General features: G+C 46.5%; 2 protein-coding genes across 2 annotated transcripts in view; one reads left to right on the top strand and one right to left on the bottom strand.

Moving 5' to 3' along the window:
• Positions 1-3,905: 3,905 nt before the first annotated feature.
• Positions 3,906-12,162, top strand: LOC135817201 (protein CMSS1-like). Its single transcript, XM_065330330.1, has 10 exons — positions 3,906-4,077; positions 5,501-5,622; positions 6,385-6,513; positions 7,254-7,371; positions 7,622-7,693; positions 8,547-8,655; positions 9,163-9,223; positions 10,614-10,701; positions 11,029-11,117; positions 11,346-12,162. Exons 1-10 carry the CDS (start codon positions 4,011-4,013, stop codon positions 11,427-11,429), a joined length of 939 nt encoding a protein of 312 aa, XP_065186402.1. The 5' UTR covers positions 3,906-4,010; the 3' UTR covers positions 11,430-12,162.
• A 124-nt stretch (positions 12,163-12,286) lies between these two features.
• Positions 12,287-27,500, bottom strand: part of LOC135817200 (polyamine-transporting ATPase 13A3-like) — a 39,806-nt gene continuing 24,592 nt past the window's right edge. Inside the window, 13 exon segments of the mRNA XM_065330329.1 lie at positions 12,287-13,579; positions 13,839-13,928; positions 15,006-15,094; positions 16,541-16,689; positions 20,064-20,214; positions 20,556-20,628; positions 23,170-23,266; positions 23,880-23,989; positions 24,296-24,338; positions 24,940-25,181; positions 25,679-25,903; positions 26,102-26,166; positions 26,470-26,594. Of these exon segments, the coding sequence (XP_065186401.1) occupies positions 13,292-13,579; positions 13,839-13,928; positions 15,006-15,094; positions 16,541-16,689; positions 20,064-20,214; positions 20,556-20,628; positions 23,170-23,266; positions 23,880-23,989; positions 24,296-24,338; positions 24,940-25,181; positions 25,679-25,903; positions 26,102-26,166; positions 26,470-26,594 (1,747 nt within the window). The 3' untranslated portion in view covers positions 12,287-13,291.

A 27,500-nucleotide genomic window follows, 5' to 3' on the forward strand; every position in this document is an offset into this window, starting at 1 on the left:
GTTACCAGCGTCTTGGCCTCATGAGAAATGCTCTGCCAACAAAGCCAAGGGTGCCGTGTAGCGAAGCTTCGCCCGCCTTGGGAGCTAACTACTTGGAGCTCCTACTCTCCCTGCTGTTTTGTTATTGTACGTATGTCACAACATCTCCGAGCCACCTTTAGGGACCTTCTTGCTGCTAGTCAGGCCAACGCACGAAAACCTGGCAGACCATCAACTACCTCATCGGGCGTAACAAGTCCTCAGTTCCACCAGCCGTCAGTGTCTCACAGCTCAGTGACCAATTCAGCGGTGTGGTGTCAGATCCAACTAGACCACTACGTCTCTCAGCCCCATTGGGTCCCACGAAGAAGGAATGCCTCGAAGAATTTGCTCCAGCAAGTGTGCAAGAGATCGCTAAGCTGCTCTCCAACATTGACGTGCGCAAAGCTGCAGGCAGCGACCAGGTTCCAGCTGCAATCCTCAAACACCGTTCTCCTGTCCTTGCACCGTCCCTCACCATACTAATCAATGCATCTCTGGCTTCTGGTGTTGTTCCTGCATCTCTGAAGATTGCGGATGTTCGTCCCCTCTTCAAGTCAGGCGACAAAGCTGTCACTAGGAACTATAGACCAATATCGTTATTACCAATAGTTTCCAAAGTCCTAGAACGGGTAGTCCACACGAGACTCTGTAAGTTCCTCTCCGAAAATTCCTTGTTCCCCGCAAACCAGTTCGCATATTGCCCACTTCACTCCACAGAAGATGCCCTGACATTGGCTGTAGACAGATATTTTGGAGGCAGCGGATAAGCAGCACCATACAGGTCTTGTACTTGTCGATATGAGCAAGGCCTTCGATAAGGTCAAACACCAAATTTTGGTTACCTCAACGGCGCTCAGTTGGTTCATGAGCTACCTAACTGACCGCCGTCAGCGAGTCGTCCTGAGCAATGGCCAGTCGTCCGCCCTCTCTCCCTGTGAGTGTGGTGTTCCTCAGGGAAGTGTGCTGGGTCCTCTTTTGTTCTCCATCTACACAATGGAAATAGAACAGATCACAGCTCCAGCCCACACACAACTGTTTGCTGATGATATCCTGCTAGACGCCATCAGTCAATCTGTCGAATTCTTGAATTTAACCCTCTCCCGTTCGGTCTCCAACCTGGCCAACTTTCTGGAAGAAAGAGGCTTAATACTAAATCCCTCCAAACCCCACGTTCTGGCCCTTCATGCGTCTCGCAGGCAGCCCTTGTTACTTAACATAGAATGCAATGGAAATCCCCTAGCTCAGACCACAAATGCTCGATATCTGGGTCTACATCTCGACTCCCAGCTTCGGTTGGAGACTCAAGTTGCAACTATTACACGGAAGACCTCCCAGAAACTGACGGCGCTGAGAGCCATTCGCTCCTCAACAAGCCCTGCTATTTTACAGATCGTTAATACTACCGGACATGTGATATGGATCTAATGCCTTCTTCTCGGTTCTCTCTGCGCACCAACGGCATCAGCTTTCGGTTCTCGACAAGCGATGTATCCGCTGCGTTGCCAACCAGCCATTCCCCTCCCACACAGATCCCATCTACACCCATCTAGGCCTCATCCCCATCATCCAAAACGCCCACTGTAAACTCCGCCTCCTCATGCTTCGTATCCACACCGCCAGAATTAGTAATCTCCTGTCCAAGCACCTACGTCGCCAGACTGAAGGCGTCACTCGGATCAACGATCCAAATGCGTATATCAAAAAGTATTCTTTCTAGACCAAAGAGTGGTATATTTGATAACATTTAATAACGATAGAAATTTTTACGATACTTCTCCAGACGTTTCGTTGTTCTGAACAACATCGTCAGTGGATAAAGAGTGGATAAAGAGTGGATAAAGAATCCACTTATCCACTGACGATGTTGTTCAGAACAACGAAACGTCTGGAGAAGTATCGTAAAAATTTCTATCGTTATTAAATGTTATCAAATATACCACTCTTTGGTCTAGAAAGAATACTTTTTGATATTACAATGAGAGTGAATAATCAACGGCTTGTCCACCAACTCTTTGACATCCAAATGCGTATGTTGTCCCTGCCACCAGGCGAGTCTCTGGTGACTGTCGGCCGCTCGCTTCCGCCCTTAGATTATGGAACGCCCTGCCCCAAGAGTTCAAGTCCCTCGCCTGCCACAGATCATTCAAGATTAAAGGTTTATTTTTATGGCTAGCCAGCATCTAGGCTTGGACTTGGAGTCGTGACTCAACTGTGACTCAACTGTGCTTTCTTCTTCTTCTTCTTTTTTTCTCTTTTTCCCTTTCTCTTTTTCTTTTTGAGTATTTGCAGTCTGTGTTGTCTGTGTTTTTCTCTCTTTCGTGGAGGCTTGCTTGTTGTATCCTTGGCTCTCGGCCGTTACTTTATCGCCATCATAATATTGGGCACCATTGCCCGTTTGGTCTGCGATACAAAATAAAATTTCAACAACAACAACAACGATGTACAATGTACATGACTGTATATTCTGTTGTCTTCCCCTCTTCTGACGAGTACAATCACATGTAGGTTGTGTACTTAGGAAAAAAAATGTACTCTCCCCTTCCCAGAGTCCTATCCCGGACCCCTTGTATCTACTCTGATCCTCCCCACTTTTTCAGTCCATGAGTCATGACTCCTGCCAGTGACTCCATGGATCCAGTCCCTTGGCAGTCTTGCTTTTAGTCAGTTTCAAAAAGATTAGCAATCCTGGTGATCGCCCGGGGAGTTTGCCGTCTTACCGTGGCGTATGAGCGCTAGAGCGCTGCCTGGAAAAACTCACTGTGAACTCGAAGAAATATTCCGCGCGAAAGCATGAAAAATGACAACTCACTGACGATCTTCCTCGCATCGATGTGGATGGAGTCAGAGAGGACATGTCGAAAGTGTGGTAAATTTTGACGAGCGGGATGCGTCCGTTTTGTGACCAAATAGATTCTTTGAGCTGCCGCGGATGCAATTTACTCTCACGATGAGACGAAAACGGCATCGACACAGACTCATTCCCAAGGCCTTGAAGTGGCAAAGTTATCCGTGTGACTTCGACGACATTTTGAGAAAGCAGACGCCTGTGAAAGCTGATAGAAGACGGCGTTGACTCCTAAATTCAAATAAATTGGCGATCTTCAAATACTAAAATAATTCTCAAACAGAAATCGATCGATCGCGATGTGCCGGTTTATTCAACAACACGTAGCTACAGCGCAATGACTTCCGTGTTCACTCACACGGTTTCAGTGTTGTGTGTGTTCACAACTTCACATGGCGTGAGCCAGTCATTCAAGTGTCAGTCAGTTCGGCAGGAAATGCGAGCTCCAACAACAAGTCGCTTGGCGCAGCCACCTTCTTTGTCTTGTACCAAAACAATGAAAAAAATTGAAGAAAAAATGTTTGACTTGAAGATTTGTTGGGATTTGAACTCACAACTTCATGGTCAGCAGACAGCATTCATAACCACTAGGCCAAAAAGGAAGGGATAAATCGTGGGTTTTGATAACAAATCGATACTGGCTTCCAGGGCAAATTATAAACCATGGGAAAAGGCCAGAAACCTGGCCGAAATACTAACTCCTTAACGGTTGGTCCGATTGTTCCGAAACCTTCACAGAACAATTTGCCGTGCCCTAACAAGCCGTTTTATGTACTTTGTTGTCCAGATTTCCCTTATCTTCATACTTTTTAAGACCTAAACTTGATTGCTAATCTTTTTGAAACAGACTGTAGTTTTAGTTTTACAGTTTTAGCGTATGCATCAGGCTACTGTAGCTACGACAACATCTACACAGTAACCTGGACAACGACGCTACGTGCCACGTGACCACATGTAGTGGTTTTCACAAGTGTTCATGATGAAAGGACAAGAAAATTTAATAAAAATATTCAAAAAGCGTCTTTTTTTTGTAGAAGATGTTGGATTGTTGCTCTCTTCTTTGTCGATCGAACATTGAAATTATAATTATTGCTCTGACCTTCAGCCATAATACGACTGTTTTACGCCTGCTATTGCTTTGAAAATGAAGTCGAGACCTATGGGCAGTGCCGATGATTTGGACGATGACTGGTGGATGGATCCTGGGCCAGGTTCGTGTGCTCGTAAATATGCACTTCAGTGAGATTGTAATTCAAGCTTTCCTACATTATACTTATGTACTCGTATTTGATTGTGCTCTCAACGAGGAATGGATTACGTGCACCATGATCTCCGATTAATGGTCTTTTCAAGATTTTAGTTTACGGAGACAACACGCTTGATGGTGTACTGTTTTTCTATATTGTGAAGTGGCTACATACTTGTACCTCAGGAAACTAAAGTTAAGCATAATACAATTTACACAGTAGACTACTGTCGTGGTAGGGCGCTGAAGAACAGTAAGGCAAAGAATGGCAAGGCTGCCTGGACTTTCTCTGTGAAATACTTCAAGTACGAACATAGCAGGCTAGCAGAATGATATAGAATTTTGTTTGTTGCAGGGCAGGAAAGGGCACTAAGTTTTGCTTCTTTTTGCGAAGATGGTATAGCTTTTATGATAGTTTTATCAAGAGTCCATGACCTGAGAGTATGTACCTTTGATCTCTTTTCTATGGGCCGTGGCACGCTGCCTTCGGTGCATAGTGCAGCTGCATCTGCGTGCTGTGTAAAAAGTAAAGCACCACATATTCCCTGTGGTTTGAACTCTGCTTCCGTGTGGAACTGATGTTCGTGCACCGGTAATTTAAGAGATCACGCTGTTACTTGAACCTCCCTAAAGGCGACCGGCAGACCGGCGGTGCCATGCATTAACCCATGACGCATGATCAAGCAGAGTTGCATACTCTTGGTGATATCATAGACTCTTGCTGTCGTGTAATAATGCATGGAAACGTGTGAAGACATGGCAGCAGACAACTAAAATAGGAACAAGAAAGGCTGGGATCGTGAGCGATAAGAAAGAGTCCCGATTGGCGAAACGCTTTGTTGCTCGAATTGCGGAAATAAAGAAGCCCTGAATCGAAATGACACTTTTGCATTCGCGCTATTGGAGAGATGGTGCCATGAAATTGGCACTTTATGACGAGGTGTGGCTCGTCTCCCAAGTCCGTACGACATGTAGATTTATTTTATTTTTATTCTTATTTTACTAGCGAATTCCCAATAGGCGCGTCATCGCCTTCTTACAGGGAACCCTAAGAAAGTCTTGATGGATGAACGAAATTCAGCAGGTGAATTAGAAAGGCGGTAAGCAGATGGCAGTGCATTCCACCGGTCAGCACCTACGTAAGAAATTGCACTGAAACCATAGCGTGTGCTAGCAGGGGGTAAAACAAGCGCGGCAGACACCTGACCACGGGTAAGGGCAGCAGTGTGAGCACCGTGAGCACGAAGAGTAAAGCGGTCTTGTAGGAGAGAGCAAGCAAGGCCATTCAATAGTAGATAGTCATTGTCATTTTGTGCAGTTGTGTATTTTTTGTGCCCTGCGGAGTATTGGATGTGTAGTTTGTTCTCTTTTATGTTCATGCACTGCAGAGGCTCAATCACCATCAGAAAAGTCAAAGAAGAAGAAGACGAAAGCAGCAATTGCAGATGCAGCCGAAGATGGAGCTGATGAAATAGAAGCTAGCACTGCATCCAAGAAACGCAAACATGATGTACGTTATCTTGAGATTTTGAATGACTTTTAGCCTTTTATGAAGCTATTTGGTTTCAAAGAGGAGTCAGGCTACGTCTGTTGTGTTTTTTTGAAATCTTTATTCTCACGTTGTTGTTGTTGTTGTTGTTGTTGTTGTTGTTGTTGTTGTTGTTGTTGTTGTTGTTGTTGTTGTTGTTGTTGTTGTTGTTGCTGGCGTTGTTGTTGTTGTTGTTGTTGTTGCTGCTGTTGTGTTGTCGCAGCCGTTGCTGCTGCTGTTATTGCTGCTGCTGCTGCTGCTGTTGTTGTTGCTGCTGCTGCTGTTGTTGTTGTTGCTGCTGCTGCTGCTGTTGTTGTTGTTGCGGCTGTTGTTGCTGTTGTCGTTGTCGTCGCTGTGGTTGTCGTTGTCATCGTTGCTGTTGTGCTGCTGCAACAATCGAAGGGTCTACGTCGTGGCAGAAGCTTCAAGCTCTCAATTGCAACAGCTGCGATATCTCGCATGTCGTATTCTCATCTCTGTGAATTTAATTTTTTGCGCCTAATATGTAGCGGCTGCTTGATGGAACCTGGGAGCTTCGCAGCGAGCCCAAGATTGTGAAAATTGAGTGAAGGCCAAAGTTATGACCTGTTGAAAGTGAAAATTGTGCTGAAGATTCTAATTCTGTTTCACGGTATGCTGGTAATCAGTGCACAAAGGGTTAACCATCCTTTTGGATTAGCTTGCCCATCAACAAAAACGTCACTATGCTCTGTGTGTTTTCTGCTACCATTCCCCATTCTGTAGAAAGCTGAAGAGGATGACTCCGCTGACCTGGTGGCCTCTGTTGGCAAATCGAAGAAACCGAAGAAATCTAAGAAGTCTGGCGATTCTCCTGCGGAAGAAAAGGCCGACGTGTCGTCCCAATCCGCTTCGGTAAGGCGCTCCACTGAGACTGCATCTTTGCTCTTCGGACAAGAAATCACCAGATGTGTGTTTTCATGGGTGTTCAGTTGCCACTCTACTCTTGCATGCATGGCAGTCTTGTGTTTGCAAGGCAATTCTATCCTAGCAAGTACGACAGTGTGTGGCTAGATTATGCATGTATGGTTGTACTCAATCTGCGGACAGAACTGTTTCGTCCTTTGTGGACTCGTCAGCGCAGCACAGAGGAAATGAGGCCGAACCTGATAGCAATGGAAATAAAAATTTCCAATCAGGCCCGAACGTACCTTGCCAGAGTGCTCAAACTGACAAGTCAGTGAGCTCTGCATAATGCAAACAGCAAAGGCACTACCCCACGCAAGAGTGCTCAACTGCTACAAGAGCAGGAGCGAAATACTCAATCTGCGGACAGAACTGTTTCGTCCTTTGTGGACACGTATGGTTGTATGTATGCTGTCTGGTAGTGTGGTATGGTGCTGTGTATGAATGCGGCGTGCAGTGTGCACTTGGGGCCTTAGTCTGACAAATGTGCATTTGCTCTTGGCCTGTTTCGGTGCCGTGGCGGCGCTATTCCCAATGCGGGGAGGGAGAGGAGGGGGGGGGGGGGGGGGGGGGAGGAGATTTCTTTCGCCATAGCTCTACATATTCCTACTCTCTTTCTCTCCGAATACTCGAACAAGAAAATTAATATAAACTCTCGTTCACTCTTTTTTATGTTGTGTTTCATGCAGAAAACAATTGTGTCAACTGACCCTATTATGACTCGTGCCGAAGTTGCTGAAGAAGTCAAAACCCAGTTGTCGTCGTGTGATCGTTTTGCTGTTGACGAGGATGACCTGGCCTTTCCGGGTATGTTTCTAGCTTTTTTCTCTTGTGCGTGGGTGCGTGTGTGTGGTGATAGCATGGAGCTGGCGGCTTGTTGGGCGTGTGCACTATCTTTGGGTTGTTCTCGAGTGTCGTGCTGTGCTGGGAACGTGGTGTGCCTGACAAGAATGTAAGAGCCATTGGTGACATTGGTGTTGACAGTGTTAAATCCACACTGTGCCGAATGTAACGCCTTTTTTATATTTGCTTGCATGTTTTCTGTCTTGCTACTCAGAGGAGCAGGCACTACTGGCGGCACGGTTGTCGGATGGCGAGGAGTTGACATTCTCTCAGTACCTCAACACCGGTAAGTGGTGGAGGTTAGCGCTAATCTCAAATAGCCTCCTTTTAATACAGGCCGAATCACACAATGATTCGATGTCATAACGCAACTGTTGGTGACGCTTCTCATGCCTACTGAAGCTTCTCACTGTATCCCACCACGCAGCTACTTGCACTGGACATCGACTATCCTGCTAGCGCTATAGCGTAGATTTTAGCACTCACCCACACCCAGTCCACACCCACACCCATTCCACACCCCAGTTCTCACCCTCCACCTCTAGCAGTCCGTATAATTTCGCTGGTACCTGTAGCTGCAAGGCAGTCAGGATTTAGTATCTTTACCTTCACCTTTTCTGGTATGGACGCTGTCATTCAGTTTTGTGACAGCAGTCTGCAAGGAAGTTTGCTTTCCAGTGCAGCTTTGGCCTCAGCTTAGTACTGGTGGAAATCCTTGGATATTTTGGCGTGTCTGCTTCAGAATGACTTTACAGTATACCGGTAGTGTGGTTTGACATCTTCGTCATGTGATGAAATTTGTGTGGAAACTAGAACGTGAGGACAGTGGAACCAACATGGCCCACATCACATGACCCATAGATGCAGGGGGTGCCTGGAGTTGGAAGCAACATGGCTGTCCCATATGGTCATGTGATAGATGTGAAACAACTGTGTGTGCGTGTGCGCATGTGCATCGCTGGCTATTTCCAGATTCTGTTGGAAGTGTCTTACTTGTTCGTCTGTGTCTTACCTGTACTGACTCGTCTCCCTGTCTCTTTAGTTGATCCCTTTTTTTCTGTTGTCAGCTGGGATTGTTTAGATTTGAAAGAGGCAATGGTGTGTTTTGTTCACTCTTGTTCTCCGTGTGTCTTCTCCAGCTGTGTCTGGCTGGTCAAAGTCGCTTGGCAAGCTGAAAGGAACAAAGCACGGCCGTCCTGTCTTACTGGTGATAACCAGCTCTGCTGTGCGAGCAGTCGACCTCATTCGGTAAGTTGCAAGTTGTTGTGTTACTGCTGCTGCTGCTGCTGCTGCTGCTGTTGTAGTTGCTGCTGCTGCTGTTGTTGTTGTCGCTGTTGTTTTTGTAGTTTCTGGGTCGGTGGTACCGTAGCTTTGGAGCTTTTGTGTTGTTGTTCTTGCCATTGTTGTTGTCATTGTTGGTGCTGGTGTTCTTGCTCTTATTCTTTGTTTGAAGTGGTGAATCTACAATCTATTTTTAGTTTTTATAATTTTTGTAATGGACCTTTTGGGATATTGGGAAATTGATAGTTTCCGCTTGGAGATCCGGAAATATTTTGCACGATCTGGTTTTGGATTATGTGTGCGTATAAGCCCGGACCCAGTATTCCGGTTTTGACCTGGAAATGCACAGTAAAGTGCTGTCAAACCCAAGTGTCCGGTATAATACTGCATTTCCAATATTACATTGTACAACGTTAGGCAATGTCTTGCAGTGGTGCTACAGCTGCGTATGCTTGCTCTTTGTTGGTGCTCCAGGGCTGCGGGTGAATTTTCCAGTGGATGTCAAGTTGCAAAGCTCTTCGCCAAACATTTCAAGGTAGGGCGCAGGTATTATTCTTATGCACTTACGCGTCAATGTCAGCGGTGGTAAACCGCCCACAAATTCGCACGTGCTGAATGGACTTAGGAAATGAACAACGAGCATTCGGTGCGGCGTGGAAATAAAATCATTGAAAAAAAAGCCCCGAAAATACAGTAAAACCTGGTGTAAGCGACCTCTGCTTTTTACGACCGTTTTCCATGCATGGACAGTTCTACACGCATACTGTGGGACCTTGTTCTAAGGACCACCTGTCTTTAACGACCGCTTTTTCTTGCACCGTGAGGTGGTCGCTTACACCAGGTTTTACTGTACTTCAATAATAAAGCAACGGCAACAGGAGTACAATAACAAGACGTACCTGCAGGTATTAGTCGAGTGCTATTTTCCCTGCCGATCTGCAGCAGCAGTGAAGTCATTCTTCCAGATTGTCTGATCACAGGGATTCTTGTATCGTCTAATGACTTTGCGCATGTGTAGCTACGCTCGCTGAAATCCGACCCAAAGTGCATATTTGTCACCCTCAGTTTGTACGGCCCGTGGCACCCTGGAAGTGATCCGAATGCGGCTGGATGCCATGTACGAATACGGTGGTGTAATCGGAGCTGGTTCAGTGCGCCAGTTGTTTACTTCGGGTGTCGGATTTCACCAAGCGCAACTGTACTTTTTAGTGCATATACATGTCACATGCTGTCCAGTCATCACCACTTACAGGCAATGCTCACTTGCCACGTAATAATTATAAGGGGAAGGATTTGCTGCAATATGTTCCACGCCCCTGCTCAACTGTGTAGCTGTTCACAACTGTCCACGCGTACGCATGAAACGATGCATTTATGCGTCTTTTTGCTGGCTTTCGGGCGTCCTGCGTATGGAAATGCACCCAAATAGAACACAAGTACAACATGTATGTGTCGGTGCGTACTCGTGCACATGCCATTCACTTTGACTGCTGGGGTCAAACAATTTGTACTCGAAGGTGTCGTACGACCTCAAATACGCTGTTTTCTGTGAAACTCTTAAAGGGGAAGTTCCCCTAAAATGAAAACTTCACAACCTGTAGCGAAAAATACACTGATTCCAATGGTGAAGGTCCCAGGTTGATCGGAGCAGCCGTTCACGAGTTATACCTGCTTGAAGTTTGCACTAAATTTGGTGACATCGTGATGACGTCATTAACTGGCCCAGACCAGGCCGGATTTAGGACGTCAGAGAGATAAACTTTGTATGGGAGTAGATGGGAAAACCAAAGTGGGCAGGCATGAACTGCTAACGTGTCGGGTACACGTGCCAGTTATGAACCCTTCTCAACCCTACATGTATACTGTATGTATGAACCCTTGCCATCGTCACTACTCTCTGTGTGTCTGTGTGTCTGTGCATCCAGCTTGAGCAGCACAAGGAGTTCCTGACCAAGACAACTGTGCATATTGGTGTTGGCACGCCCAATCGCATTCTCCGTCTTGTTGAATCTGGTGAGTGTTGAGATAGCGTAGCATAGCCCTAACATGATTATAGTCTGTCTGTATCTGTCAGACTCTCTCTCTCTCTCTCTCTCTCTCTCTCTCTCTCTCTCTCTCTCTCTCTCTCTCTCTCTCTCTCTCTCTCTCTCTCTCTCTCTCTCTTTCTCTCTCTCTCTGTCTCTCTCTGTCTGTCTCTCTCTGTCTCTCTCTGTCTCTCTCTCTCTGTCTTTCTGTCACTCTTTCTTTCTGTGTGTGTGTGTGTCCATGCGCGTGCACTCTCTGTCTGTCTGTCTCTCTGATGTACATAGTGTGTGCTTGTGCTCTTGGCTTGCCATCCAGGTCACCTGTCACTCAAGCGACTCAAGTATGTGGTCATCGATTGGACACTGAAGGATGCCAAGCAGCGGCAGATTTACCAGATACCTGAGGTACATGAATGTTCATGCACGTAATTATTGTGCTTAGGTGTGTGTGTTTGGGGAGGGGGGCTTTGTTTCCGTTTGCCTTGCAGCCTGCTTCCGCGTCTGAATTTTCACCGTAATCTACACACTGCTGCTTGGCGTTGCGTTCTAGCTGTGTCTGCTACATACACTCTGAACCTATTGGTTGGCTCATTGTCTGCTTTATCGTGATATGTCTGTTGTTGCTGTCTGCAGGTTGTGCAAGACCTTGTGAACTTGACCTTGACCTCAATTGTACCCCGCGTGCAGGACGGGAAAACGAAAATCGGTCTCTTCTGATGCGCTACCGGCCAATCCCGTGCACGTCCTCTGTGCTGCTGCAGTTGCACAGTGCCTGTACCCTGGCAGTTGATGGTGGTCACCTACTGCTGCTGCAGCTCTACGTTTGGTGGAATCCTGTGCTGGCGACATGACTGGCTTGTTTGTCAATGCCGGAGGTAGTGGTGTGTTGCTCTTGGGTGTCGCCGCTACCGTACCGTGTTCTCGGTCGGGATGATTGCATGTCCATGGTGATCATCGCGGTACTTTGTAGTGGACAGGTACTGGAATGACAGGCCAGCCGGTATATAGCCAACTAGAAGAGCTGATGGCACACGGTATAAGTACTACAAGTAGTAGTAGCAACAGTGATGACCCAGTCTCCAACTCGAAAAGAACTGTGTGCCGGCCAGTACAGTACACTATTCTGGTGACCTGTGACTTCTGAATGAAGGTCACAACTCATGCCGTCTATTCCTACTGCTGTTGCCGGTGTCCTGACCGTTCAGGTAGCGAGCAGGTGGTGATCCTAGGCTGGTGGTGCACCTGCTGGCATTATTCCAGTACAGTGCTCAACGGCAGGTCAGCTTGAGCAGTGCCGGCGATACCACCACACTGGACCCCCTCACCCAGGATGTAATGGGTTGAACATTGGGATTATGCTGTCGCTGCAACCGTTCCCGGAATTTAGGAATGACAATTTATGACTATTTCGTGTTGTATTTTTTATATAATCCCTCCACGAGGAAACACAGCCGCTGCGGTCTTCATTGCCATGGATCAAACATGTTACTGAGTTTATCTGGTCTATATGCTATTATGAACCAGTTTTTGAAGTATTCCCACGTACACACCATGACGGGAAGCAGGACCAAAAGTGAAGAAAGGAAACTGATCAAAAGGAGAAAATATTCCTGCTCTAAGAATAGCGGTCCTGCAAATTTTGATAGCTAAAGGAAAGTAACTCATCGAAAGCAGAAAAGTAAGAATGCTCTAAAAAATGATGATCGGGAGCGAACAGTGAATTTCGTGTTGTATTTTTTATATAATCCCTCCACGAGGAAACACAGCCGCTGCGGTCTTCATTGCCATGGATCAAACATGTTCCTGAGTTTATCTGGTCTATATGCTATTATGAACCAGTTTTTGAAGTATTCCCACGTACACACCATGACGGGAAGCAGGACCAAAAGTGAAGAAAGGAAACTGATCAAAAGGAGAAAATATTCCTGCTCTAAGAATAGCGGTCCTGCAAATTTTGATAGCTAAAGGAAAGTAACTCATCGAAAGCAGAAAAGTAAGAATGCTCTAAAAAATGATGATCGGGAGCGAACAGTGACTCTGCGAGTTGACAGAATGAACAAGATGTTATAAACACCCACGGAGGTAGAGAAATTCTCTGGGTTGATTCAAGAAGTAGTAAAAACCATTCATTAAAAATATCGTAAAGTGTGCATGACTAGTGTAGCGTTAAAACGTATCTCGAGAATGGTAACAAACAGGTTGAAACGTTAATTTGAGAATGGTAACAAACACATCGGTTAAAACTTTATCTTGAGAATGGTAACAAACACATCGGTTAAAACTTTATCTTGAAAAAAACAAACAAACACATCGTTCTGAATCTAGCACACATTCCGTTGTAAAAAAAAAATGAAAATACCCGTCGTGCAGTTTTGGCTGATAAACAAAAGAAGAACACGAGCAACCCATGATGGTGTTCTGTTTCATGCATTGCTTCCAACCGTTTTGGTTGGAATTCGGTAATATCAAGAGTTCATAACCCTGGGGTTATGAACTCTTGGTATTATGCATTGCTTAAAAAAATTATGGCCTCTATATCTAGCAATGTAAACGGATATGTACAATTGCAGTAAAGGAAATCAACAGCTAGCTTCCACTGTCCTCAAGCTGGCTGAGCGGCTGCCGTTAGTCGAAGCAGTGCTGCCTGCCCTGGCACTCCTGGATGGTTGCTGTAGATGTTGTGTGTTGGACAAAGTGCTGCGAGGATCGTTGATTGCTACATTGCCAGTGCTACCCGTGTCCAGTTGTGGCCAGTGTGGGTCAGCCTGGATCTCTCGCTCCACCAGCTTATACGCGTTCTTGGGCTGCTTCTTGCGACGCATGTGTCGAAGCAAATTCACTACCGGCGTGCTTGGCAGAACAAAGAACTGCAGAATAGACAGACACAGAGAGAGACACACACACACAGTTGCAGAAGGAGCGATTCTGACGTATGACCAAGTGTGCGTGTCTTAGGAAGCTCTCCAAATCTGACGTTTCAACGCTTCTAACAACAAAGTGTGCATGCAAATCAACAGCCGCCTTCACATGGATGGCATGAAGGCTAAGTTTTGTAGGTCCGTGGTGAATGGTGAACAATTACGGATAAGCCCTTGATCCTGTATGTCATGAAGCAAAGTAGTGTACCTCTGTGATAACGGAGATAGCCAGGTTGAGCAGAGTCAACTCAAGCAAAGCGACATTGAACAACCAGAACTTCTGCATCCTCGGGTCCAGCTGCATACACACAACACAAGAATGCACACGCGCGTGCGCACACCACGTAAGACCATGTGCTTACTTTCGAACAACAAGATCTCATATGGGCATATGGACATGTTCTTACAGAGACACAAAAGACAACCATTGACCACACCTCAGCCACTTAGAAGTGGAAGTGCCCTCAGGATAATGGTAGAGAAGCTGTCCGTTGATAAAGTCAGATTGGCAGGAAAAGCACGTGAATTTTTTAGTGATGTAACGAATGGTGTTTTCTTCGATTGAAAAATCTCTCGGATATTGCTTTGACGAACGAACGAATATTCTATTATTCTTGTGATGTGCATCGATCACTTTACTCCATCAGACTCAACATCCATGTTGCATACAGATCACATTCCCACTGCTTACAGAGCAGACTTTACTCAAGAACAAGCTTCACAGTTCTCAGAAAATATTTTGAATTTTTTCTACTGTCATCCTCAATACTGTTCAGGAGATCAAGGTTGGAGCTAAATAACACAACCAAAAAGTGCCAATTTTTTGAATTTTCGAATATCGAATAATGCTGCCTGCACTCGAATATTCTTTCTGGTGTTGGTATTCTAGAATATTCGAATAATTCGAATATTCCTTACATCACTAGAATTTTTGAATGTGAAAATTTTCATGAAGTTACCTCTAGACATTTTGACAACGCAGAGCTCAAAATCTCACTTTCTCAAATTCGGCGCTTGTCGCGTTTTGCATTTTAACTCTTCGGGGACAACCTAACTTTCTACCAGTTGAGCAGTTAAGCACCGTGCTTCATTCGCACTGCACTAGTACATGAACAGGCAGAGAACTAGACCACCCACTGTAAAAGACATATATATAACGAAGTGCTAACTCTAACGAGTTAACGAGGAGAAATCTGTCGTTAAAATAGAAATCGTTCTACAGAAATCGATACATATACTGTCCTATTGAGCGTTGAGAATAAGTGAGAATCGTTATCTTTGATACACGTAAACCAGTCGATTTCGGGAAATCGTTACATATGCGCCTCGTTAGAATAATGGCTTTTACAGTAAGTAGTACCCGACCCATTCTCACCTGTATGAAGGTGACTAGCTTGTCGGGCGGGTAGAATAGCAGCCAGGTTGTCAGGCCAAACAGGACCATCAGAGAGACCAGGAACAAATCTACAGCGTGGACGGACATAACACCATCAACTTAACACATGTACAGAGAGACAGCCATGGGTATATACTATATACATGTATGCAGTACATGAACCATAGTCTGGGCACATCCAAACATGCCAACAAGATCGTAAGAGTCAAGTAGAAATCATCATACCAATTTCTACCAACATACACACACACACACACGACACGCAACAATGCGGAATAGAACATCTTTTCCAATCTCATTTCCTTCTCTTTCTCCAGGGGACGGCCGACAACAGGGAAAGGCACCATGCTTGTTGGCCAGTGCGCGTGCAGGAGCGTGCGTGCGAAAGTGCCACTGCCAGAGTTTTAAAAACATGTGTAGCAGAACATGATCATTGCATTGTAACAGCCTCAACTCTCAACTCTCAACTCTCAACTCTCAACTCTCAACTCTCCACTCTCAACTCTCCACTCTCAACTTTCTCAACTTTCTCAACTCTCAACTCTGAACTCTCTCAACTCTCAACTCTCAACTCTCCTCATACAAGGTATCTTCTACAAATGACTACTAGATTGAAAAGAGAATAAAACATTAACCGGGGTACAACTTTGCGAATGCCAACATCAAACCTGCACGGAGAAGGAGTTGGCGATACGGAGCTGCGACTTAAGGAGGAACTGCTAGAATTGGCAAGTCTGCAGCACAAACTGTGCAATTAAATATTTAGGCGAGACCAAAATAAAATCGAGATTCCCGGGCAGGACCCATGTGAAATTGGTGCGGGTGGGCGAATTTTATTTTTTATTTTTTTCCCATGTATGTACATGACTTTATGTGTGCATGCCATGTTGAACTTTTTTTACAGCATTTTCCGGTAATTTTATTCATTTTTTTTTACAGACAACAGGTACGCGGTTTACCCGTTCTATTTTTCTGTATTTCGGCCAACGACACATGGCCCTGATCTGCTGTCTGTACATCAGGGAGTTGTACAAGCTCGGGTTTGTGTGACTCCACGTCACAGATCTACTCACACGATCAGTACTGTGCATGTATGAACTGTTCAAAAAAAAAAAATTGGCTTTGGCTCGATTTTGGTGCGGGAGGGCCCGGGAATCTCTATTTTTTTTTGGTCTCGCCTTACCCGGTTTCATTGCATTCGGAGTCCAGTCTAAAATGTGCATGATTTCGTCCCAGTAGGGGGTTTCCCTTTCACAGTGCTACAGCTGCAGTGGCAAGTAAAAGCTAACACCAGGAAAGTAGAAGAGTACCCAGCGCACGGCCTAATGTCGGCAGTGCTGGGACTGCGCAGCAACGCTTCAGTCTTGCCATATTCATGCCATCACCACTTTCGACTTGCCGTAACTGTACGGGTGCAGATAAACTGCCCAGGGACCGAATGGTGCCCAAATCTCTAAATAGCCTGGGGGCACATGGCCGTAAACACGTAACTACACAGTTCATACGTAACCTACAGTTAGTGTAGAATGCTAGTCGATAAGGACGTCCAGCCGAGAACGCCAGCGCCACCCAAATGTACTGATAGGAAGACATGAAGAAGACGACATAATTCTCCATGCACACTATGTTGTCGCTGTCGTCCTTTGGCTGCAGTGCAACAAACCTAACAGGGAATGAAACAGCAACAGCAACAACAACAGCAGCAACAACAACAACAGCAACAACAGCAGCAGCAACAGCGGCGGCAGCAGCAGTAAACATATTAACACACATAGATAGCCAGTAAGGCAATCGCGAGGATCAAGCCCCTTTGCAGCCAGGCCCTAACCCGCCACCCTGCTTTCCTGACCATCTACCAACAGATGAATGGATCACTACTAGTATGCATAGGCCACGGGCATTGACAGAGAAATTAACAGCACTGATACTTGTACACAGCTGTGCAGTCTGTTTCACAGAAGTAAATCATCACAAATCCATGTCCCGCTTCACATTTGTGTGTGTGTGTTTTTTTTGTAGTCCCCTATGTTCTCTTGCTGTTGTTGTTGCTGTTCTGTTCCATTCTATGTAGGCATGTGCACTTTCATTAAAAAAAACCCTGCCAGGCAGCAACATAGTGGCCTGGCTGCTAGGGTAGCACAGGCAGCTGCTGCTGCTGCTGTTTTCCAAAACACATGGCTTACAGGCTTACAGCATCCACACGTAGGCCACATGGTACGCCGCCTGTAGATCACACGATACCCCAAGGCCATCACGGCATCTGCATGCAGCATGTTATGAAATGATGTGTTGTTTTCCTGTGTGACGGCATTCCCCAAACTGTCTCGTCTAGTCGCGTGCATGTGTGATATGAGCATGCGCGATTTTGTAGTCGAGAGTCCTTTTGTCAGTCTTCTTGTTCGTCTCTGTCAGAGCAGTTTGCTTTTCCGTCTTGTCAATAATATAATGTAAAACACAAACCAGTCTTGTCATTTGTGTCCTGCGTCCTGGGGAACGGAATGGCTGAGATTCCGTAACAACATGGTGCCGAAACCCGAGACGGAGAGGATGAGTTAGTTTGTCATGAGTCTGTTCGTCGTCGTCATCAACAACAAAATAACCTTGAAGTAAGAAGTAAGCGTGGGAGCGGAGGAGATGAGGAGCTGGTGGGAGCCCAAGGCGAGTGAAAGGAGGCAGAGAAGGTGGTGGATTAAAACTGTGGACTGGAGCCTGGGACGGCAACAAGCACCTGTTGGTCCGGGAGTGGCAGTGCTACCAGTGTACCACGCACAAGAACCTTACCACCAAAGTTGACCGCTACTGGCATGCAATTGGGAGGCTAACCGGTATCAACGGCGATGCAATGTTCCCAACGTTGTCGTCATTGGCTCGTGCTGTTCTTGCTCTGCCACATTCGAATGCCGACATTGAGCGCCAGTTCTCAGCAGTGACTGCGGATAAGACGAAGACAAGGAATCGAATGCAGGAGGACCTTTTGCAGTCGCTGATGACCATCACACAGAATAAGTCCTCCCAGGAGTTCAGCCCGACAGAGAAAATGAGTGAGCGCCTGCCTCACCATGTTGCCGTCGCGGCAGGCCGTGCCTTCGGAAAACAGCAGCCCGTGGACTCAGAGGCCATCGCTTTACCTGCAGTACACGCAGTGCCAGAGCCGGAATTGTCGAGCAGCGATTCTGCGTCTCAGGCCCATCCACCCAGCACTGCACCTGCTAATGTGTCGCTGCCGGTCAATGCCGCACCTGCTCAGGAGTCCATACCAGCCAATGCTACGCCATCTATGCATATGCCTGCTGTTACTATCTCCAGGCGGAATTGACGTGTTGGGCAGCTCTGTGAGTACTATTTGCCGATGGAATGCTCACAAGAGTTCTATCGATGACAAGAGTGGTACATGTGCAGTCATTGCTACGTCTGTTGTGTAGAGAGCGTTACGTGGCCAGCTTGAGTTGCCTGCCCCAGGTGCACCACCCTCGTGTGCATGTACCGGCGCCTTCATTGGCTGCATCCGTGATGGGAACCGCCTATACGGCGTGGCTGGATGGGGTAGTGCCTTCACGTCGAAGCGACCGGAAGGGGCCGTGACTGGGCCTCTACCCCTCAGCAGCAAGCAGACAGATCATGCAAGACTGCTGTGTATACGCCATTGACAGCAGCGACACTACCCTGAGGTTGTCGACTGCTTGGCAGCAGATACGCCTAATCTGCTGATTGGCGAGCACAAGCAGTCCCCTGATGAAGACGGTATCATCCAGTGTTGTAAAAACTTGGACAAGGCGTGTGAAACGCATGCAAGTGCAGACGGCAAGATTCGATCAGCCTCTGTCACTACCGCCGATCACCGCACACTAAAGCGTCCTCTCAGCTTGCTCTATCCTCTAGAACTGAGCATGGCCGCGACCCCACACCGGCCGGCGTTACCGCAGATGTCACCTCAGAGCCTGATGCTGTCACGAAATCTACTACACCATCTCGTCCTCAGCGCGCTGCCGCAGCCAAGCAGAAAATTGCGCTAAAGAATCTCATTGACAATGGTGTAGTCTAACTACACCCAGCTAGCGCTACCAGTAAGCTTTCCTTTCCTGATTTTTCTCACGTAGTTCTTTAGTTCACACAGTCTCTCCTTTCTTCTTGGTGGGGAGTGTCACGAACATCAGTCGTGATCCTTCTGTGCCCCTTGTGGCACCCTGGCTCCCCTTTGTATGCACACATCCATTTCTGGCTGCTACAGCTCACTGTGTGCTTCCCTTGCACCCCCTACATGTACACACATCCGTTTCTGGCTGTACACATGTCTCATTTTGGCTCCGCGCTGACACCAGAGGAATCACGCGAGCCTAGTATGGGTCTAGTAATCCGAATGTAGCTTCGTTCCCAGCGAGAACTTGCCGACTTCATATTTTGTTGCTCTACAAGCAACTTTTCTCAAGTTTTCTTTTTGTCTCTTCTAAGAGTAGAGACCAGTTTTGCCTGCTCTTATCAGTAGCTCAGAGCTACACCATTAGTAATAATAAAAGACAAAAAACATCTTGTTGAAGCGATGACAACGACGGCACCATCTGCATAATTGTGATGCCGCCAAGGACCTCGTGCCAGCTTCCCACGTATCCGCAATGACGCAAACTGTGTAAGCGTGATGGAGAAAGCTGGCAATATGGCCATGAAGTGTGACTGCATCGTTGCTGGAATGCTCGTGCACAACCCGATGTGCATTACTACTGTCTGCACAGCGCATGGCTTTGCTATTGTGTTCGACAACCATCGCGGGTAAAGCCCCCCCCCCCCCCCCCCCGAGCGATGCATTTTATATTCTACTAAAAGCAGGCACAAGTGATGTGGCACCACTGATTGGCGTCCAGTACATGATTGTACTGCTCAGCACTACTGGGTGTACCCAAGTTTCTTTTGTTTGATTTCCAACCATGCATGCTAAAGGGTTAACCATAGCATCACTACCGTCACTACCGTCTTAGACACTACAAATGCAGCAAAATATATCTCCAACAGAGTACATGTACATGAAGTGATATTCCTACTCACCACGGCTGCGACTTGAGGTACTCAAACGCACCGGCCTGGAATGCCGTCTGTATGACAATCTGCGTGAGCAGCGACGTCAGCACCTGGATACCAGACAGGCTGCCGGGTGGTCGACGACGGGCTAGATGCGGGTAGGCGTGTGTACGAACCACTGGTGATCAGCATACACATGCAAACAGAAGCACACCAAATCGAATACTAGTCCGTGAATGGCCAACAGTGTCGCAAGCATAAGACCTACGCAGGTTCCAGCCATATCGCATCTAGTGAAGTGAAAAATATTTTAACATTTTTTTAAGAGACTTCTTGCCCTCAGGCTTTAGGAGCTGCTTCTGCGCCTTGAACCTAGAGGGTGGTGGTGTTCCTGCGCTGTGGGTGCGGAAAGCTCGGTCTAACTGAGTCTCACGGGAATCAGGAATTAGTTTGCCCTCAGCGTTTAATATCTACTGGTATGCCCAATGTGTTTAGATGCACCATCACGGCAAAACTTACTGACAAAGGCGAACGTCAGGATGAGAATGAGATCAATGTAGAGGTACTGGCGATCACCGAGATTGCTATCAAACTGCACAGCATATCCAGGTACATAGGCATGCACAAACGTGCAGAACACCACACACACACACACACACACACACACACACACACACACACACACACACACACACACACACACGCAGGTATGTGGAAAAATTGAAGGCAAACTTGAAAACGAAGTTGAAGACACCACTGCAGCTGTACATATGGTTGACAAATATGGTGGTAAAAACACACCTGGAATTTTACCGCCATATTGCCAAACTTGAAAAGGTACAAGTATTAGAAAAGAAAGGAAGTTCTCCTATTCCCACAGAAAAGCAAGGACAATAAAGTCTGCAGAAGCCGTTCTAATATACACCTGTCTATACACCCGTCTGACTACTGGAAGAGTTGAATGTCTAATGGGGCACAAAGTCTAGAGTTTTAATGAGAAAGAACACATTGGTAGCTCAAGAAACGTTACACGTATGTTATTCCTTCTCTCCTCTGTACTGGAGAAATAGAAGACAGGTGTGTGATGGCGGGGTCATTAAACATCGTGCCCGCTAAGTGGGAAGTTTTCGCAAATCTTTAAACTTTAGACTCGTCACACTTTCAACTCCTATAGTACTTAGAGAGATGGGGGATGTACACGTACATGTAGCAGGAATGTGCACATTGGTAATTTGGTGACTGCCGTGACAGGGTACCAACTACACCTTCGCTATGGACAGTGTCCCTCTCAATACATCTGTATGCCTGCCCGCACGCAAGTGCGCAGATTTCTCAAACTGGACAAGGATCTTGGGTATACATATACAGTAGGTATCGGTTATAGCGTGGGTGTTTGAAAAACGACATTTGATTCTTATTGCCGATATTTCTTACACACGATAAATCACGTGTGACATATCATATGCACGTGTGACATACAGGTATCATAATTACAATTATGCGCGCACGTTTGGCATGTGGACACGTACAAGCATGTAGGTCTACACATGATACACACGGATCAGACTCGCGGTCGTGCTAGGCGACTGCGGAGCAGCAGATACGAGAGAAGTCGGAAGAAAGAGTCCGACTGGACAGAAAAAGTGATTCTCCTATGCTCAGTTTGACATAACTCTCTTTTTGTGTTGAATATTAATTATATTATTGTATTGAGTATGCACAGAGCACAGATGTTATTACTACAGGCGATACACTTTGCACTAATCTGGCATATTTTGCTACACAAAATCCATTCTTAGGGCCGATATATTCTAGTATGCGATAATACTGCTTGTAAGAATAAATATACACATAAAATATGTGTTATGATTATGAAAAAATGGGTGTTCATTCTTGTAGGCAGTATATTCTTGTATACGACCACACTATAACCGATACGCACTGTACATGATGTATTAAAGAAAGCATGACTCGAGAGGTTGAAACAAATGAAAGTGAGTGGTTGACTGTCAACATGAAACTTTCACGCCAGTGTGAATACCAGCATGAATAAGCCTCTGGGTCATCCTAATAAAGATATTATTATTATTATTAAGCGAGGGTCCCTGGTTCGAGTCCTGGTGGTGACAGTCAATTTTTTCTTCAGACTTTTCCCGTTTGTCTCTTTCCCTCAAACCAGTTAATTATTATTATTATTGTGGAAGAGAAAAGGACATATGGATACGAGTTAAGAGTAACTCTCCATCACTGTAACATGATACTATATACAGTCAGAAAGTGCAATAACTAGGCACAAAACTGACAGAGTACTGAAACATTCGACGTCCTGACACCTAGCTTCAACACATCTCCGTAGCGCTAACCGACAGCCTTCCAACTTGGAAGGTTCAAGGTTATGGAAAAGACCAAAGAGGGGAAGGCAAGCGCAACGAAAACGAGCAAAAGCTACAGTCCCAACGGAACAAAGAATGTCGATTGTTACTGGACGATGACGAGACCAGTACGATATTTGACAAAGCGGTCTAACTACAATTCGAAGCAGCAAAGCAGCACACCACCCAACTTGGGTGTCATGCATGACAACAATGTCATGCATGAGGAGTACTGTAGGAGTTTGGCTTTCGGCTTGTACAATTCGTTTTCGCAAAGCTTCCCTTTCTTTACTTATCTTTGATATTTATGACCCACCCAAGTTGGGTGGTGTGCTGCTTTGCTGCTTCGAATTGTAGTTAGACCGCTTTGTCAAATATCGTACTGGTCTCGTCATCGTCCAGTAACAATCGACATTCTTTGTTCCGTTGGGACTGTAGCTTTTGCTCGTTTTCGTTGCGCTTGCCTTCCCCTCTTTGGTCTTTTCCATAACCTTGAACCTTCCAAGTTGGAAGGCTGTCGGTTAGCGCTACGGAGATGTGTTGAAGCTAGGTGTCAGGACGTCGAATGTTTCAGTACTCTGTCAGTTTTGTGCCTAGTTATTGCACTTTCTGACTGTATATAGTATCATGTTACAGTGATGGAGAGTTACTCTTAACTCGTATCCATATGTCCTTTTCTCTTCCACATTTATTTATGGCTCAACATCCGAGTTTCAAATTATTATTATTATTATTAATACCAGGCATGGCTTAAGCCTTACCGAATACAGGATGAGGATGGAGACAAACTGAATGATGCTGTAAAGCGCCATGAACTTGAAGACACTGAACGAAGTGACCAGAGCTGCACGCCCCTCCCTGGAACAAATGAAAAGAAACAAGGCAAAAGGCAAATGAAGGATTCACATACGGACAAAGTTTTCCAAAAGATATTTTCTAGAAATCTCTCCCCCTCTCTCCCTCCCTCTCTCCTTGTCTGTCTGTCTGTCTGTCTCCCTCCCCCCCCCCCCCCCTAATATTACAAGATCTCAACTGGTTTCAACAGCATCAACCACGGGCAAAGACAGTGAAGCCAACAGATATATCAATAGAATGAAAGATAATTCCGACCTGAATACATCTGCCGTGCACACAGTCACACACACACACAGTCACACACGCATGTGACACAAAATAGCAAAATCCACTATTCGAATGTTCTGCTGTTTGTCATCGAACCAACGGATATTTTATACAGTGCAGCATTCGGCTGACAACGGGCACTGAGTCAGCAGATTGAAATTCACACAGTGTAGCGGCAGCAGAATTAGTTACATGTACTTGAACTGTACTCTTTCAACAGAGCGGAACTCTCAAGACTACCACGGACACACAGTGGAACTCAAGCCGTATAAGGCCTGCAGCCAATGGACGGCTAACATCACATTAGCCTAGGCGCATGCATCAAAGTAGGCAGACATTCAGCGCATACCTAATCAAAGTTGGCACGCATTCAATGTTGGGCACTTTGGACGTGAAGGGACTGGCTATGGATGCTTCCGCCTCTGACAGTGAAATTCCAGCATGAGCTGCCTTCAATGCCTGCGAAGGGCGACAAACAATGCACAGAGCGTTAGTTATTAAAAAATGGCAGCTTTGCAAGCCAGTCAAGAGAAAGATGGCAGCAATCTCACTCCAGTGTGCAGATCGATGCACGTACAAGTCAAAGCCTCACTCCAGTGTGCAGTTGATGGTTAATGGTTGATGTACGTACAAGTCAAAGCCTCACAGCCCTGGCACTTCCATAATCTCATCAAGCAGGACACATAGTATCAATAATGAGATGATTGCACATGCACTGTACATGCTGCATGCAGCATGCAGCACGGAATGTGGTGAACCACTTACTCCACAGTCGTTAGCCCCATCGCCACACATACCAACGCCATAGCTGTGGCCATAGAACAACACACAGTGAGCACACAGTGAGCACACAAAAAGCACACACAAAGCACACACAGAGCACACAATGAGCATGCCCACAGTACACGGAGCGCACACAGTGAGCATGCAGAGAGTACACCAACAGCACACAATGAGCACACAGTGAGCACACAATAAGCACAACATGAGCACACACCGAGCACACACAGAGCATGCCGAGAGTACACCAAGACTGCAAGAGCACACAGTCAGAATAGTATTGGACAGGGCAGAAAGCTAGAGCAGCAGATACAATCATCCAGCAAGACAGGCACAATCTTCAGTGTACACGAGTGTTTGGTGCATTTCTTTGGGAGAGAAACCCGATGTGCAGCCAGACTGTGGACATGCAGGATTTTTGAACAGTTCATCAGAAATAATTCACAGGTGTCAAAGCTGGCCCGGATCTCTCTGCTGCGTGCAGCCTAGTGAGAGCTATGCATTGTATTTTCATTGGGACCAACACAACTGGTATACTTGCTAGTGATTCAAAGTAGACATTGTTGATTGCCACGAGTACTCAGACATGGCACAGAGACTGTCAGCTTTCTAGCAGTATTGCCACTCACCCGAGGGATTGGAATTCTTGCACTAGCTGCGTCTTCTGTTCCGGCGCCATGCGTGCAAACACGGAGCCACGCAGCATGAGTCTCTTGAGCAGGTCGGGATAGTACTGGCGCACCAAGGCAAACGACTTACCAGATATGGCCAGCCGCACGGTGCTCAACACACCGCTGGGCGACACAAGACTGGCTACATCGGTCGCTGGAGAGCCGTTGCTGCTGCCGTTCTGATACGATGGGATACCAGGCTAAATACAGGCATACAGCAGCAAGAGCAACAGCAACAACAACAGCAGACGTAGCGGTGGTGGAAAAAGCAGCATCAGCAGTGGAAGCAGCATCGGCAGTGGAAGCAGCATCGGCAGTGGAAGCAGCATCGGCAGCAACGTAGACATGAATGAGCTATGACCGGAAATGGTTTGGAACGCAACCTGTCAAGTAATGGCAAGTGGCCATTTTGTTTGGTACTTCGTCTAGACATACCCTACGGAATACACAGACTCCTTGGGATGAAGACATTTTTCGGGCCGTAATTTTTCTTCTTCGATTTCTCACTTCCTCAAGGTGTATGTACATGCCAAGAGCTGCTTTCCAAGAAGCCCAAGATTCTGAAATTCCATTCAGGGAAACCAACATTATGAACAAAAGGATATGGTGCCTGCCCGCGAATTGAAATTGGCCAAATCCTGCCGTGAGAATGAACCATAAAGGGTTAACTTTTAAAACGTGGCAAGACTTTTCTTACATGTCCGTGAGTGGGTAGGCCAAGTGACTGTGACATTGCGTCTGTGGGTTCACCAACGGCTGAGAACTGGATTACAGGTAGTGAAGTGGCTACTGCTGCGGCTGTGGAAGGCGTTTCTTCTGCCGGCTGTGGGCCCACACCTCCGCCGTTCTTGCCGGGGGTGGCATCTCCGTTAACTGTAGCAGTGTCATCACTCTGCGCTTTGTGAGCCGTTAACATAACCACCTAAACATAACAGCAGACATAACAGCACACACACACACACATACACACACACACACAGACAGACAGACAGACAGACACACACACACACACAACATAGAGTATGTTGGCTTTGACAATGGTGCAGCTGCAATAGCAAACCTTAGAGGCACCATACAAAAGCAGGATTGGTAAGCGCAAACCAATATCGCTCCTGCTTACCTTCTGATGGGAGCGGATCATTCCACATTCCCGAGCAACGCTGACCGCAGTTTGGATGTTGTCACCTGCAAAGTGCAGAAAGTAGGGCAAGCAATGCAGCATCAACACCATACGACTCGTCACTTGTTACTTGTCACATGAGAGGAGAGCAGCTGCCTCACCAGTGCACCCACCGTGCTTGACGGGGATACAGCTATCACAGTTACACAGTGACACACCACATCCCTGCCATACAGCACACATGGCAAGCGGGACAACACAACACATCATGCCTGCGCAATTGGTGAAGTAAAATAAAAGTCAACAACAACAACATCCTAGACGGCCAGCACAGCACACATGGCAAGCAGGCGGTGACGACGACGTACCTGTGACCATGACAGTGCGAATGTCGGCGTCATGCAGCTCGCGAATGATGGGCGCCGTCTCCGGTTTGAGCGTGTTGCACATGACAAGAAGGCCAAGGAAGCTCAGGTCCTTCTCAGCATCCACTCTGCATGAAAGCATCAATAGCATCACCACACTACCCCATTACCCCATTACCACGTCACTACACACACACACACACACACACACACACAGCTGATACACCAATACATTAGTACGATCAGTGCCAAGTTACCACTGGCAGTCGACACCAGTGCAGTGACGATGATAATGGCCGCAGGATTCAACACAACATTACAACTAGGCAGACGTAGCGGTGGGATTGCACGAGAGAGTCCATTCATAAAAGGATGGACTTCTAGCTTTTGGCCATAAATGGTTCAAACGGACTTTTTTGGAATTTCTTTCGGCAATCCCCTATGGAATGCTCTTTCAATAAAGGCAATACTGTTTCTAAAGTCTATTTCTCCAAAAAGCAAACGGCAAGAATAGGATTTCGGCCAGGTTTTGATCCAAAAGCACTGAATTGGGAAAATCCAGGCCGCTTCACTCTACTTGCAACAGTACATTGTGCGGTTCGAACCCCAGCTGAGGTACCATTTTGGACTTTCAAGTTTCAAATTTCGCGGCACTGCACCACGTACGATAAAATCGCCAAAAACGGGAACTCGCTGGAGCAGGGGCCCATCTTTTTTATGAATGGACTGTAGAATCATTTCTTAGCAACGGCAGGCTTGGTATTATTTCCAACATGCAGCATCTGCAACATCACTACCATCCACATGCACACCATGACTACAGAGTACCAGGACTAGCACAATGCACTGGCTTGCCTCACCTCACCCTACTACAGTCCATTCATCGGAAACTGGCCCGCTGGCTTTTGAAAGTTGGATTTGGGCCGAATTGAGGATCAAAAACCCACTTTAAATCTCAAAAATCTGGGTTTTGGATCTGCTTCTCCATACGTTTTGCCATGGCATACCTGTCCTAATTTTGTAAAACCTGGCTG

The sequence above is a fragment of the Sycon ciliatum genome, chromosome 5 (assembly GCF_964019385.1).
Source record: "Sycon ciliatum chromosome 5, ocSycCili1.1, whole genome shotgun sequence".
NCBI classification, from domain to species: Eukaryota; Metazoa; Porifera; class Calcarea; order Leucosolenida; family Sycettidae; genus Sycon; species Sycon ciliatum.

Bases quoted from the DNA above. Each gene is read 5' to 3' on its own strand.
- LOC135817201 (XM_065330330.1), top strand. From the start codon at position 4,011: ATGAAGTCGAGACCTATGGGCAGTGCCGATGATTTGGACGATGACTGG. The intron at 5,623-6,384 runs GTACGTTATCTT...CCCATTCTGTAG, and splicing joins CCAAGAAACGCAAACATGAT to AAAGCTGAAGAGGATGACTC. The intron at 7,372-7,621 runs GTATGTTTCTAG...CTTGCTACTCAG, and splicing joins GGATGACCTGGCCTTTCCGG to AGGAGCAGGCACTACTGGCG.